The sequence below is a fragment of the Bos grunniens genome, chromosome 1 (assembly GCF_055505025.1).
Source record: "Bos grunniens cultivar Pamir isolate PY7600 chromosome 1, Bosgru_T2T1.0, whole genome shotgun sequence".
Lineage (NCBI taxonomy): Eukaryota > Metazoa > Chordata > Mammalia > Artiodactyla > Bovidae > Bos > Bos grunniens.
The window spans coordinates 5042465-5055530 of NC_141165.1; the positions used below are offsets into that span (position 1 = coordinate 5042465).

The 13066-nt window shown below is 52.8% G+C and overlaps 1 protein-coding gene and 2 long non-coding RNA genes across 7 annotated transcripts in view; 1 reads left to right on the top strand and 2 right to left on the bottom strand.

Annotated features, from left to right (window-relative positions):
* Window positions 1-1034: 1034 nt before the first annotated feature.
* LOC147378871 (uncharacterized) lies at window positions 1035-3218 on the bottom strand. Its single transcript, XR_015169994.1, has 2 exons — window positions 2841-3218; window positions 1035-1687 (listed from the first exon to the last, which is right to left on the bottom strand). It is a non-coding gene; the product is annotated as an uncharacterized LOC147378871 (long non-coding RNA).
* Window positions 1838-13066, top strand: part of COLQ (collagen like tail subunit of asymmetric acetylcholinesterase) — a 65961-nt gene continuing 54732 nt past the window's right edge. The window contains exon 1 of one of the 2 annotated variants that reach the window (XM_086416099.1): window positions 1838-2094. In XM_086416099.1, the coding sequence (XP_086272225.1) occupies window positions 1989-2094 (106 nt within the window). In that variant the 5' untranslated portion in view covers window positions 1838-1988. The remainder of the gene's footprint in view (window positions 2095-13066) is intronic. The other variant, XM_086416108.1, reaches the window with a different exon arrangement.
* Window positions 5350-11680, bottom strand: LOC147378873 (uncharacterized). Of its 4 annotated transcripts, none has more exons than XR_015169984.1 (3): window positions 10925-11680; window positions 9696-10828; window positions 5350-6778 (listed from the first exon to the last, which is right to left on the bottom strand). It is a non-coding gene; the product is annotated as an uncharacterized LOC147378873 (long non-coding RNA). The 4 variants fall into 4 exon arrangements; XR_015169987.1 differs by having other exon boundaries at window positions 11139-11668; XR_015169988.1 differs by having other exon boundaries at window positions 11200-11554.

A 13066-nucleotide genomic window follows, 5' to 3' on the forward strand; every position in this document is an offset into this window, starting at 1 on the left:
TCGACAGGAGGGGAAACAGGCCCCCACCTCCTGTGGGGGAGAGGGGCGTGCCCCGCAGGGATGCGGGAGGCTGCGGGTGGCCAGCTCAGCCGCCTGTCCGCCGCGGCTCCTCAGGCTTCATTTCTGTTCTCTCTATACATAACCTTCAATCCGTGTATGACTCAGCCCATGCCACCTCATGTAACCTTTCCAACAGGCCGTTAAGGAGAAAACTGAGGCTCAGAGACATCAGGAAATTTGACCCCAGACACAGCAGAGCTCCAGCCCCCTGGACCCGGAGCTGTGGGCATCACCTCTCCCCGTCCTGCTCTTCCGGAGCTCAGCTCCAGCACCCCAGAGTCAGGAGGTTTTTATTTTTATTTTTTTCTTTTTCTATTGGAGTAAAGTCACTTTACAACGTGGTGCTAGTTTCCGCTGTGCATCAGTGTGAATCAGCTCTGTGCAAAGTTCATCCCGTCCCCCTTGAGCCTCCCACCCCGCATCCCCTCTAGGTCGTCACAGCACCAGGCTGAGCTCCCTGTATTGCACAGCTGCTTCCCACTAGCCGCCAGTCTCACACTCGGCAGCGTGTACATGTCAGTGCTACTCTCTGCATTTGTCCTGCCCCCTCCTTCCCCTTCTGTGTCCATGCGTGTGCTCCCTACGTCAGCACCTCTATTCTTGCCCCAAACATAGGTTCATCCGTACCCTTTTCTAGATTCCACATATATGCATTCATATACGGTACTTGCTTTTCTCTTTCTGACTTGCTTCACTCTGTATGACAGACTCTAGGTCCCTCCGCACCTCTACAAACGACCCAGTTTTGTTCCTCTTTATGACTAGTATCCCACTGCATATCTGTACCATGACTTCTTTATACATGCATCTGTCAACGGACACTTAGTTTGCTTCCATGTCCTGGCTATTGTAAATAGTGCTGCAAAGAACATTGGGATACACGTGTCTTTTTGTACTATGGTTTTCTCAGGGTATGAATTCGTTCCCATGAGGGACTGGGAGTATGTTATGTAGATTAAAGCAAAATAAGCATCTCTGTGGATTATTACTTTAATTATTTACATAGAGAGACATAAAGATTTCTTTAACAGTCTCTAAAGCTCATAAGAGGATTCACTGAAGGATGTGACATTTTATTTGAAGAATTTTGCTTAGCCAAAAGTCAAGTCTGTGATGTTTCCCTAATGCACTATGATCAATAATCATTTGCTTTAGAATCCACTGACTTCATTTTTCACTCATTGCTTTGCATAGATAAAGGGTTACAAATTCTTTTTTTTAAAAAAAGGTTAGAAATAGTAGAGGGAAAATAAGCACTTTTTAATGGAGAAAGAAAGCTGTTTTGGAAAATATAAATTCACCACTACCACCATCACACCCTCCCCCACTTTTTATTGGATAATTAAAGAAAAAAATCCAGGGTCAACATAACATTTGTCCCCCAGTGGGTCAAAGTGTCACAGGCTGACAGCAGAAGGCTTTGTCTCCATGGAATTCAGTTTGAATCCTGAGAGTCTGAGTTGACTCTGGGATCTGCAGAGCACCTTGCTTGGGAGGGGGCAGGTGCTGGTGGATGATCAATCAAGAAGTCTGTCTGCCCTTGAGGACCACTTCTAGGGGACATTTGAGATTTCACTGCCCCCTTTTTTTTTTTTAAGTCACTTCTTCAGTGGCCTCTTTCCATAGTCTGCAGAAAAGAAAATTCAGATATTTTAATTTTAACATGGGCATTTGATCCCGGGTTAAGATAAATATAACCCTGTGTAGTACGGAGGAGGTTTAGTGGGAAATGGTTGGCATTCTTTCTTGGTAAAGGCATGGGGAAAGGAGAGAGGGGAGGGAGATGGAGGGAGAGAGAGAGAGAGGCAGAGAAGGAGAGAGAGAGAGGCAGAGAGAGAGGCCAATGCGAGAGGAAGACAAAGCAGAGATAAGCCAGGCTCCCCGCAGCCCTGCTTTGAGAACTTGACACTTTCCAGACTGCAGCCAGCATGCTTGTCCTGCATCCAGTGACTCTGGGAATTTATCTTCAGCTTTTCTTCCGCTTCATCGTGTCTCAGCCCACTTTCCTCACCAGCGTGCTCCCGATTTCAGCAGGTAAAGCGGGACCACGACTGCCCCGTTTCCCCTCGGTCGTCCCGGCCCGGGAGGGAGGAGGCCTGGCCGCGGCGCCTCGGGCTGGAGGGGGGCTGGCTGGGAGCGGCCTGGGGTCGCGGCTGGCTGTCCTTGTGGGAACGCCCCTTCTGTGCCTGTCCCCAGCAGCTGCTCAGAGCCCGGGACCCCTGAACAGACTGCTTCACTTGCCGCAGGATGGCGTTTTGGTCAGGAATTGTGGGGAGCGTCACAGAGACAGATGTGCAAGTGAGGGAAGTGAGTCCAGACGTTGCCATCAATGCACCCCTGACCCCGTCCCCTGGGGCAGGGGGCACTTGGCCCACAGGGGCCCGCTGCCCTGCAGGCTGGCCTGCTGTGAGGGGTGTCCCACTGGTTCTCTTGGGGGTCTCGGGGCCCCCTGCAGCCTTGAGACCAGGTCTCCGGTCTCTCCCGCGCTGTCTCCTTTCCCGTTGAACTTTCACCCTGAAGGGGGCTTCTCAGGGAGAGGGGGACGGGGCTGCAGAGTGGACAACTGAAGCGCTGGGTGGTCAAGGGGGCTCTCTGAGCCCCCAGCCCGACCACCTCTCCAGAGGGCTCCAGGCTGGTGCCCTTGTCCTGCCCGACCCCGGACAGAGGAAGTATTGGGTTACTGGCTGGCCTGTGTCAACCTTTCTGAGGAATCTCAGATGTTTCCTGAGGACACACCCCATGTTTGACAGCCTGGACCCTCACCTCCCCCCTCAGCTCACCTCAGTCACCCTTGACTCTGCAGAGAAAGCTGTTTCCGTAAGGCCTCCAACGCGAGTCTCAGACATGCCCGAGTTGAGGCAGGAATCGCCCTGTCCCTCGCTTTGCTGGATGCAGGCTCCCCAGAGGCAGGACATGGCTCCCTCCCAGTGCCCAGCCCCGTCCATTCATAACAACGCTCCGCTGACATACTGAGCTGCCAACGCCTGTGGGCCCCTAGGGAGGGGCTCAGAGAAGGGCGTGGGGCGAATTATAAACATGCAGGGGAGCTAGAGGAGGGGACGAGAGCTGGTGGAGAATGTTGGGGGGCAGGAAACGGCAGATGGCCGGGCTGCCACAGGTGTGTGTCTGCACCCTCTCCCCCCATTCAAGTGGAGAGCGCCGGGCTTCTGGGAGTGAAGAAGGTCTTTACTCCCCAAGTCAGGAGCGAAGTGCCATGGTTCCTTTGGTCTGTTTGGTGGTTCTCAACCTAGCTTGACTCCTTTGAGAATCTGCTGAAGTCTCGGGACTCGAGGAAACTCAGTCTTGTGGTTCCAGCCATGATCTGGGGTGTGTGTGGGGGGGTGCTCTCTGGCTTCTGGGAGGTGGTTGGCATTAGACTGTGAGCACCAGGTGGGCAGGCACTACACAATCTTGGCCACTACTCCTAATTCCCCAGGGAAATAGCAGGGAGGTGTCCAATAACTATTTGGTGACTGGATGAGTCAATGAGGGAGTGAGAACTCTTCTCATCTGTAGGCTGGAGTCTGCCTTCCTTTCGCACGACTTAATTTAGAGGTGGCCAAATTGGCTAACAAGTTCCGAAAGCTGGAGAGAAGTGAACCTTGGGGTGTTTTTGAACTCCTGGCCCTCAAGAGAGGCTCAGCATGGCTTAGACATCCTTACGTGAGACCTGGTACAGACTGCTCAGGCAGGGTAATGGTGGGAGACCAAGGGACTGAGACTTGAATGAGGGGACCGCATTCAGAGGTGTGGGTGGGCGTAAGGGAGCCCAGAAGGGAGGCTGAGAAATTAGCAACTCCGGGAGCCTTTCCCACCCCGTGCTTGAGGGAGAAGCGGGAACTAGATCCCGGGAGAGTTGGGACTTGGAGGAGGAGTTGCTGAGCAGGAGCTTTTGTTAAAGAGGGACTCAAAGCGGACAGCATCCCCAGGCCACTCCAACCCATTCCTCCAACCCAACCACCTACTGGCAGTGCCTCCCCTGGGCAAGCCCAACTGGAAGCCGGGGCAAGGGAGCCCCCGATGCAGTCGTGGGCGTCAGCCCCTGGTTGAGTGAAGAACTGGGAACTAAGAAGAGTTAGCCCACCCATCCAGAGGCCCTTCGTCGTGAGCTGCTAAATCCAGATCTTCTGGTGGTCTTTGGACATTTGGTAAAATGACAGGGGTTGCTCTAGGAGAAGTCATTGAGGTGTCAGCTCAACGGAGCAAAAAAACATCATCTTCCTCCCATGGAGTCACTTTGCCTTGTCCCTGTCATCAGGTCACCAGAGAGCACAGTTCAGAAATGGGAACTTGTTCCTTAAACACAGGAGAACTTTAACTTTTTGAAAACAATTTTCCAGCAATCTGATGTGAAACAGTCTGTATCCAGAAGCTCACCCTTCTGAAGAAGCCCAGCCCTGTGCACACAGAGAAGCGCCACCAGGAAGCCCTTCCACTCCGCCCGCCGTAGCTCAGGGGGTGCCTGCTGTGTGCCAGGCCCTCCGCCCACTGTAGCTCAGGGGGTGCCTGCTGTGTGCCAGGCCCTGTGCTCAGTGCCACACGGGGCACAAGACAAGCCGGGCCGGGGAGAGGCAGGCCGAGATGGAGGAAGCCTGGTCCTTTCCTTCACTCTCTTCAGGAAAGACTGGCCTCCAGCACCCCCAGACACAGCACAGCTCTGAAGCAGATGGTCAGGGCCTGGCAGCCCCATTGACGGGTCCCCGAGAGGCCCGGGAAGGGAGCAAACGGCATCCAAGAGGCTGCAACCATGACAGCCGTTCCAGTGCTGCAGCACCCTCGTCGGGTGCCGGAAACGAGCTCAGGCCCCACTGCAAGCCTGGGAGCGCTCAGAAGGCTGGGAGGGCAGGCTTCTCAGGGGTGGTGAGGTAGCTGAGCACTGTAGACTAGGGTCTAACAGGGGCTGCTACTTTAAACAGACACAGTGACGACACAAACCACAGAGACAGCTGACACAATGGATCACCAGAGAAAGGGTAAAGAACCAAGGGAATAATTCTTTGATCAAAAAGGACAGCAGGTTGGAATTATTTCTAGAGCCTCTGTTCTGCATGTTGTCTGCAAAGGCACCATCGACTTGTAGCTCGTTGACTGGTTGGCACTGTGATGAACGTGAATGACCCAGTGAAGACTGTGAAAATTGTGTTCGCTTCATTTTGCTTAAGAAGGCAGAGACGTGTCAGGTATATTAACTTCTATTGAACGTGGCCCTAAAATAGAAAGTGTCAGAAGGCCTAACTTCTGGAGTATCATTTCAATCCTTGCCGGGTGATAAACCACCATAACACTCAGTGGCTGAGCAACAGTTGTTTATTGTTGAAGCGCATGTGTCTGTGGGTCAGCTAAGGGTCAGCTGATCTGGCTTGGGTCTGGTGGACCCGGCTGGAATCACGGTGGTCTGTGCACTCACTCAGCTCAAGGGTCCATCCACAGACGTGGCTCCATCATTGAGCAGTTTCTAGAATGTGGTGGCATAGACTCAAGGGTGGGGATATTTATAGGACAGGCCTGTCACACACTTCAATCTCTGCAACCCTCACAGCACCTGGGATGGGTGTGGTCTCATTCCTGCTTTTCAGCAGGAGCAATGAAGGCTCAGAGAGGTTAAGTGACCACCCAAGATGGCATAGCTGGTGTTGGGAGAGCTGGAGCCTGGAACCTACCCACTGACTCTAATTCCAGGGCTCTTACCAACGTAGGCCAAATCTGCTATGGCCATGGATAGACAGTGATACTAGCTTTTAAAGTCCTATGTATACCCCAGCCTCCAAAAATCCAGTTCCAGGTCTGCATTCTCCATACTTTCTTGCCTTCTCCTCAGGATTATCAGTGCCTTTAGCAAAAGATTGACATGATGAATTCATACTAAAGTGTGAATGACTTGCCAGGGAACAGGTTTATCTTTCTTCAGAGGTATTTGTGTCGTGTGTTTGTGTGTGTGTGTGTGTATACTAAGTCACTACAGTCACATCCATCTCTTTTTGACCTATGGACTGCAGCCCACCAGGCTTCTCTATCCATGGGATTCTCCAGGCAAGAACACTGGAGTGGGTTGCCATGCCCTCCTCCAGGGGATTTCCCTGACTCAGGGATCAAACTCGTGTCTCTTATATCTTCTGCATTGGCAGAAGGGTTCTTTACCACTAGCATCCCCTGGGAAGCCCATTTGTGCTATAAGAGGAGTTAAAGCTCTAAGCCAAAGTGTGCTTTGGTCAGGTGGGCATCAACCAGGGCATGTGGGGGATGAGGCTTCCTGGAGACAGGGCACCAGCATTTCACAGACATTCTCTCCAGGGTGTGAACCAGGCGGCTCTGCCCAGAGACATGCGTGGCTTCCCTTCTGCATCACAGGATTTCTCAAGCAGGCAGGAGCTCACCAGGTGATGCTTGGGTCCAGGGTTCAGGACAAAATGGAGAGAAGGCCCACATCCAGTTCTGAAGAGTGAGGTCACGGGGACACTTGTGAGGTTTGCCTGGCTGCCTCAGTCTTCTCCTGTGGGTGCTGGGATGGTACCAGGGCAGGATTTCGTGGCCTATAGGACTGGTGTCCAGCCCTGCACTCCCCTGCCTGGAAGCCAGCCAGACCACCGCTCGGGACCGATTGTGTTCTTGGCAGTAGATTACGGGCCATTTATTTGTGTCTGAAGCTGGTCGACTGTTGTTTAATGTTCTGTAATGTACTTCCCAGCCGTCTCCTCCGATTTAGCTCCCCATATTTCCTCTGGATAATATAATCAGATAGGGTTCTTAAATTAGAGGGCCCTCCAGGGGTCCCAGCTTGCCCACTTCGCCCCACCCTAAGCCTCCTAATAAAGCCGTAGATGCCTCTCAGCTCAGAGAGAAGTGGGAGTGAAAGATGACGGCTTCCTCTCCAGGTTAGCTGGGTCAAGCCGGACACTGTCATTCATCCTACCCAAGCCTGCTTTCCGCAGGCCCATGCGCGTGCATGCATGCTAAGTCACTTCAGTCGTGTCCAACTCTTTGTGACCCCATGGACTATAGCCCACCAGGCTCCTCTGTCTGTGGGATTCTCCAGGCAAGAATATCTGAGTGGGTTGCCATTCCCTTCTCCAGGGGATCTTCCCAACCCAGGGATGGAACCCACGTCTCCTGCATCTCCTGCACTGGCAGACGGGTCCTTTACCGATAGCACCACCTGGGAAGTCCCCTCAGACCCACAGCCATACAAAAACGACAGCTCCAGGAGGAAGAGAAATCCCTGTGACACAGAATGAGTCACCGTGTAGGCAGGTGACCGGTCTTCCTGAAATGCGGTTCACATGGTAACTGCTGCCTGCTCTCATTGCTCTTCTAACTGGCACCAAGCACCCCAGACCCTTCTTTGCCAGACTTTTTCACAGCTGCAGCTTATTTGCTCTTCACAGGTGTCCCTCCTGAGGGGATCTTGAGTTTGAATCCTGTGTGATTGCTGGATGTTCACATAATAATTGTGGTGTGAGTCCCGATTTCCTCATCTGTAAAGTGGGTACAATAATCTCACAGGATTGCTATAAGACAATAAATTTAAATATATTAATTCAATAAACACTAAATAAGGCCCAACTCTGTACCTGGAGCTGGGATGCAGCAGTGAGCAGAAAAATACTTTCTTCCCGCGGAGTTCCTGCTGTCATCCTAACAAGACTAGTCTCCTGGGCCCAAGGGGTGAATGAAAGACCCCTGAAGCAAACTAGCTGCCCGAGGACCACGTCCAGTCTTCATGTGGCGCTGTACCCAGCCTTTGTGTTGCAGTACCAATAGAAAAAAGAGAGAGATAAAAATTTTTTAGTTGCCTTGTTTGCTAATATTTAAAAATCAAGTTATTTAACAATTTAAAAAAATTACTTGTTTTTTAAAAGTAATTTTATTCTTGGCTGTGCTGGGTCTTCATTGCTGCATGCGGGCTTTCCTCTGGTTGTGGAGAGAAGGGGCTTCTCTCTAGTTCGGTGCGAGGGTTTCTCATCGTGGTGGCTTCTCTTGCTGCTGAGCACAGGCTCTAGGGTGCGAGAGCTTCAGTGGCTGCAGAACGCGGGCTCCGTAGTTGTGGCACACAGGCTTAGTTGCTCCATGGCGTGTGGCATCTTCCCGGATCAGGGATCGAACCCATGTCTCCTGCACTGACAGGCAGGAGATTCTTTACCACTGAAGTCACCTGTTCAGTTCAGTCTCTCAGTCGTGTCCAACTCTTTGCAACTCCATGGACTGCAGCACACCAGGTTTCCCTGTCCATCACCAACTCCGGAGGCTCCTTAAAGTGTATTTCTGATGTCTCTTAAAAACCAAAACACCTCTTGGAAACCAGGGCAGCCTGGCCATCCTGACCCACATCCTGATACCAAAACAACTGTCGGCTCTTGAGCCCCCACCGCACGCTCCCGTCTCACAGCTGGGCTGCCTTCCTCCTTACCGCCGCCTGTCTGGCCCCATCTCGCTGTTTTGGACTTTGCTCCCTCCTTCTTTATCCATCTTGACATTTTTCCAGAAGTCCCAACTCTACAAAGCTCAGTTTGAAACTTAACGTTCTGGATCAGTGGTTCTCAAACTGGAGCACTGGTTCTCCTCGGAGAGACATGAGACTCACCTGGGATGTATTACAGGTACCCAGTGTCCTGGCCAAACAGGCCAACTGCATCAGACTCTCTGGGGTATAAGATCAGGCATGGAGAGTGAGTGCTGAGTGATCCCCAGGTGATGCTAATGTATGGCCATGGTTAACCATTATAGCCGGCACCAGAGTCACTGGGAAGGTTTGTTAAGCCAGGCTGCTGGGCCCACCCTCGGATGTTCTGATGCGGGAGCCTGCAGTGGGGCCCGGGGGTTTGCAGTTCTAATGAGATGCCAGGTGCTGCTAATCCTGCTGGCTCCTGGGCCGTGCTTTGAGGACCGCTGCCCGTTTGCCTCTGAGTTCTTGCATTTGTTTCCTATGGCCACTCCCTGGTCACATGGCCTCCCTCCTCTGTGCCAGTCTTCCTCGACCTCTCTCTTATCAGGACACTTGTGATTACATCTATGGCGTGCTCAGGTAGTCTATCCTAAATTTCCTAGTTTAATCCCACCTGCAAAGTTCCTTTTGTCATTTAAGGTAACCTTTACAGGTTCTGGGAATTAGAGTCTGGACCTCTTTGGGAGCCAGTAATCAGTTTTTCTCCCACAGTTGCCTTTTCCACTGTGTAGAGGGTCTTCCGAGGACTTTCTTTAAGGACATCGGGATCAGAGGCATGTGGATACTATCGTCATTTGGATCCCTCTCAGAGGGTAAAGCATCTGCCTGCAGTGCAGGAGACCTGGGTTCAATCCCTGGGTAGGGAAGATACCCTGGAGAAGCAAATGGCAACCCACGCCAGTACTCTTGCCTGGAAAATTTCATGGACGAAGAAGCCTGGCAGGCTACAGTCCATGGTGTTGCAAAGAGTCAGACATGACTTGAGCGACTTCACTTTCACTTCTAGAGCTGACCCTGAGATGAGGATCTGGGTGCACGTGGTGTGTTTGGGGGGGTGATCCCAGCAGGGCACTGGGAATCCAGACAGGGAAGAGAAGGCAGTCGATGCTGAGGGAGGTCACGAGCAGACTCCGGCTGGGGGCAGCCGGCGCTCAGAACTCTTGGGACCTCAGAGAGAAGGGGACTGGATGCTCACCCACCAGCTCCTGGGGACGTGCTTCGCAGGTGACATCCACTGCTGGAGAAGCCCTCCGGCATAGGCCCAGGGGCTTGTGGCAGGAGCTGGAAGCCCTCAGGCCTGGTGATTGCTGAGAGCTACAGCAGTGGACTCGTTAACACAGCAGCCGTGGTCCTGCTGGCCCTCGTGCAGTTGCCTGCCCGCCCGCCCCTCTGGACAGTAGCAGTTATGGCTTAGCACCCACTGCTGCGATACCAGCGCTGGGGTCCAGCTGCCAAGGGAGCCCCACTAACACCAACAAAGCTACCTTGCATAGAGCACTACCTATCTGCTAGACTCTTACATACCTGACTTCTGATTACACGTTCACAAGACATTAGTAACCCTGTGTTACCAAAAGGGGAACTACTACTCAGAGAGGTGTAGACACTTCCCTGAGGTTGCACAGGGCCAGGGCCAGATTTCCAAATCAGGACTGTCTGGGTAGAATGTTGCAGAGGCAGAACGGCCCATTGATTAGGAGTGGGGCGTCTGGTGTCATGCTACTTAGGTTCAACTCTTGTGTCTCCCTTAGCTTCGTGGTGTTGGGCAGACCAATCGCCCTCTATGTGCCTCAGTGTCCCTAACTGTAAAATGGGGCTCAGAGTAGGATCTCACTCAGAGAGCAGTTGTGAAGATTAAGTGGGCTAATTACAAACACAAAGAACTTTAAGAAGCGCCTGGTGTGTAATGAATGTGTCAGCCTTTCTCTCATTATTTCCAGAATCTCACAGTGACTACACACGCCAGATCATGAGTGTCTCAAAAGGCAGAAGTCCGAAATACAATACAGATGATAACTTTCTGCTTAAACTATCCAGTAGGTTAAAGCCATGCAAGAGGCTCAGTGTTTAGCTGTGTTGCATTTGTGAGCCAGTCCCTGAAGCAGGGACCCAGTGACCAGGGAAGGAGGCTCTTCTCGTGATGACCAGCTTTAAAAATACACCTGGCCCTATTCCATCTCCCTGCTGGGTGTGTTAGACTCCATTCAAGCCCACACTTAGGTTTCCAGGGCAACCAGCACAAGCACAAGTGGGAGGTGTGTGCTGGGAGGTGAGACAGCTGAAGGCGGGGCCTGGTGGCTGCTGGGGGGTTTGCACCAGGAACCAGATCTGAAAACAGAGAGGAAAGAAAAGAAGGGACTGTGAACGGGACTGGGACAGGCTCTTCCCCTTCCGGGCCTCCTCAGGTATCCTGCTGCCGCTCACCTGGCTTTCTTGGTGTCTTTCTGAGGAGCCTAGAGAAAGCCCTGGAGCTTTCTGGCTGCAGCTGGTAGTTCTGTCTGGGGCTACACGCTCCAGGAAGGACCTTCGAGGTCTCAGACCTGGCATGCCGGTCTCGGCGAACCGAGAGGGTAAGGGATGTGGCGATGATGGCCGTCCTACCTGTAGAGGCCTACCTGCCAGACTGGGGCTTTCTTACCTCACTGTGACTCTGGGCTGAACTCGTCTCCTCTGTGAGGGGCCTGTAGGCGCATCCTTACCATTGACAGTTGAAACCAGGCTGCCTTCTGTGCCCAAACAGAACTGGCTGGTTTTCCGAGATCCTGTGTTGGGGTGGACCTCACAGGGTGACCCCACCACCAAAAGGCCTCCAGATTCTCTGTGGTCGTCTGGGAGCCAGGTTCTCCGCTGTCGAGGTTAATGTGCAGGGTGTGTGTGTGGGGGCGGGGGGGGGGGGGGGCTGCGGTTCCTAGGGAAGACAACCCTCCTGCCTGTCCTCCTGAGAGCTGAGCGGGGCCCAGGGAAGGTCAACGGCAGGGAGGAGCGTCCTGAGGGAAGGCCGTGGGCCTGGGTGGCGCTCCCCCACGCCCCGCCTCCGCCCCTGACGGGAGGCCCGGGAGGCCGTGGACCTGGGTGCCGCTCCCCCACGCCCCGCCTCTGCCCGTGACGTGAGGCCCAGAGGCAGTCAGGTGTCACTCCCCCACGGCCCGCCTCCGCCTGTGACAGGAGCCCATGGAGGCCGTGGGCCTAGGTGGCGCTCCCCCACGCCCCGCCTCCGCCCCTGACTGGAGGCCCAGAGGCTGTCGGGGAAGACGTAGGTCCTGGAGGCGTTTTCCTCAGAGCACCTGAGTAACAGGTTTCCTTTTCTTAATTATGGGAGTTGACTGCCCAGCCCTCACCTCCTCTGTCACAGGGGACACCTGCCCGACCAGCTTGGGGCCTGCAGCTCAGCTTCTCTTGTCCAGGCCCAGCTAGAAGGTGGCCGCGAGGGGAGAGTTAGCCATCCGCCCGTTTACACTCAGGTTCCCCTGAGAGGTGCTGCGGCGAAGCACCAAGGCCCTGAGGTTGAACTGGGGGAACCCAGGTTCTCTCTCTGACCTGCCGCCGCCTCTGGGACGTGTGTCCTGTGGGACCAGCCATCTGTTCTTTTACAGTGTCCTCAACTGTAAAACGAAAGAATGGACCAGAATCGAGGGCTCCTTCTTGCCGTAGACTTACTCTGACTCAGTGGCTCACAAGTCACTTGCTGATTTACAGAATTAGCTCCTCCACAAAGAAGGAGTCTCGGCCCATGTTTCTCTTCAGAGCTTTGGTACCTGAGAGCTCACTCTTGGCAGGAAAAGCCTTGGGGGTCCACGTACAGACAGCTCTGGTCTTGAGTGACAGCTTCGTGACCCCAGTAGCTAAATGATCTTGGCCTAGTGGTCTCAGTTTGATTTGGGGAACACCTCAGTTTCCACCTCTGTAAAATGGGATTAATAAGAGTAACTGCCTCTGGTCTCTGGACTTGAAGCTGCTCTGAGACCCTTTTTGTGATTAGCAGAGACCATTCGCCTATTTCCCAGAGAAGAAATGCCTCTCTCTGAAGCAGCATTTCCCAACCTCAGCACTGTGATATTTTGAAATAAATATGTGCTGTGGGATGTTGTCCTTGAAGGGTACTTAACAGTGTGGTGGCTGAAAAGCATCCCTGAACATTCATATCCATTTGGAACCTCAGAATGTGACTTTGTTTGAAACACAGATCTTTGCAGATGCAATTAGTTACAGATCTTAGATGAAGTCATCTTGGATTTAGGGTTGATCTTGAATCAAACGACTATTGTCCTTGTACAAAGAGGAGAAGCCACACCAGACCCAGGGAAGAAGGCCACGTGAAGATCCAGGAAGAGACTGGAATGGTAAAGCTAAGGGCAGGGAATGCCAAGGATTGCTGGGGGCCATGAGATGCTAGGAAAGCATCTTCCCTAGAACCTTCAGAAGGAGTATGGCCTTGGCAACACCTTGATTTTGAACTTCTAGCTTTCAAAATTGAGAGAACAAATTTCTGTTGTCTTAAGGCATCTGGTCCCATCACTTCATGGGAAATAGATGGGGAAACAGTGGAAACAGTGCCAGACTTTATTT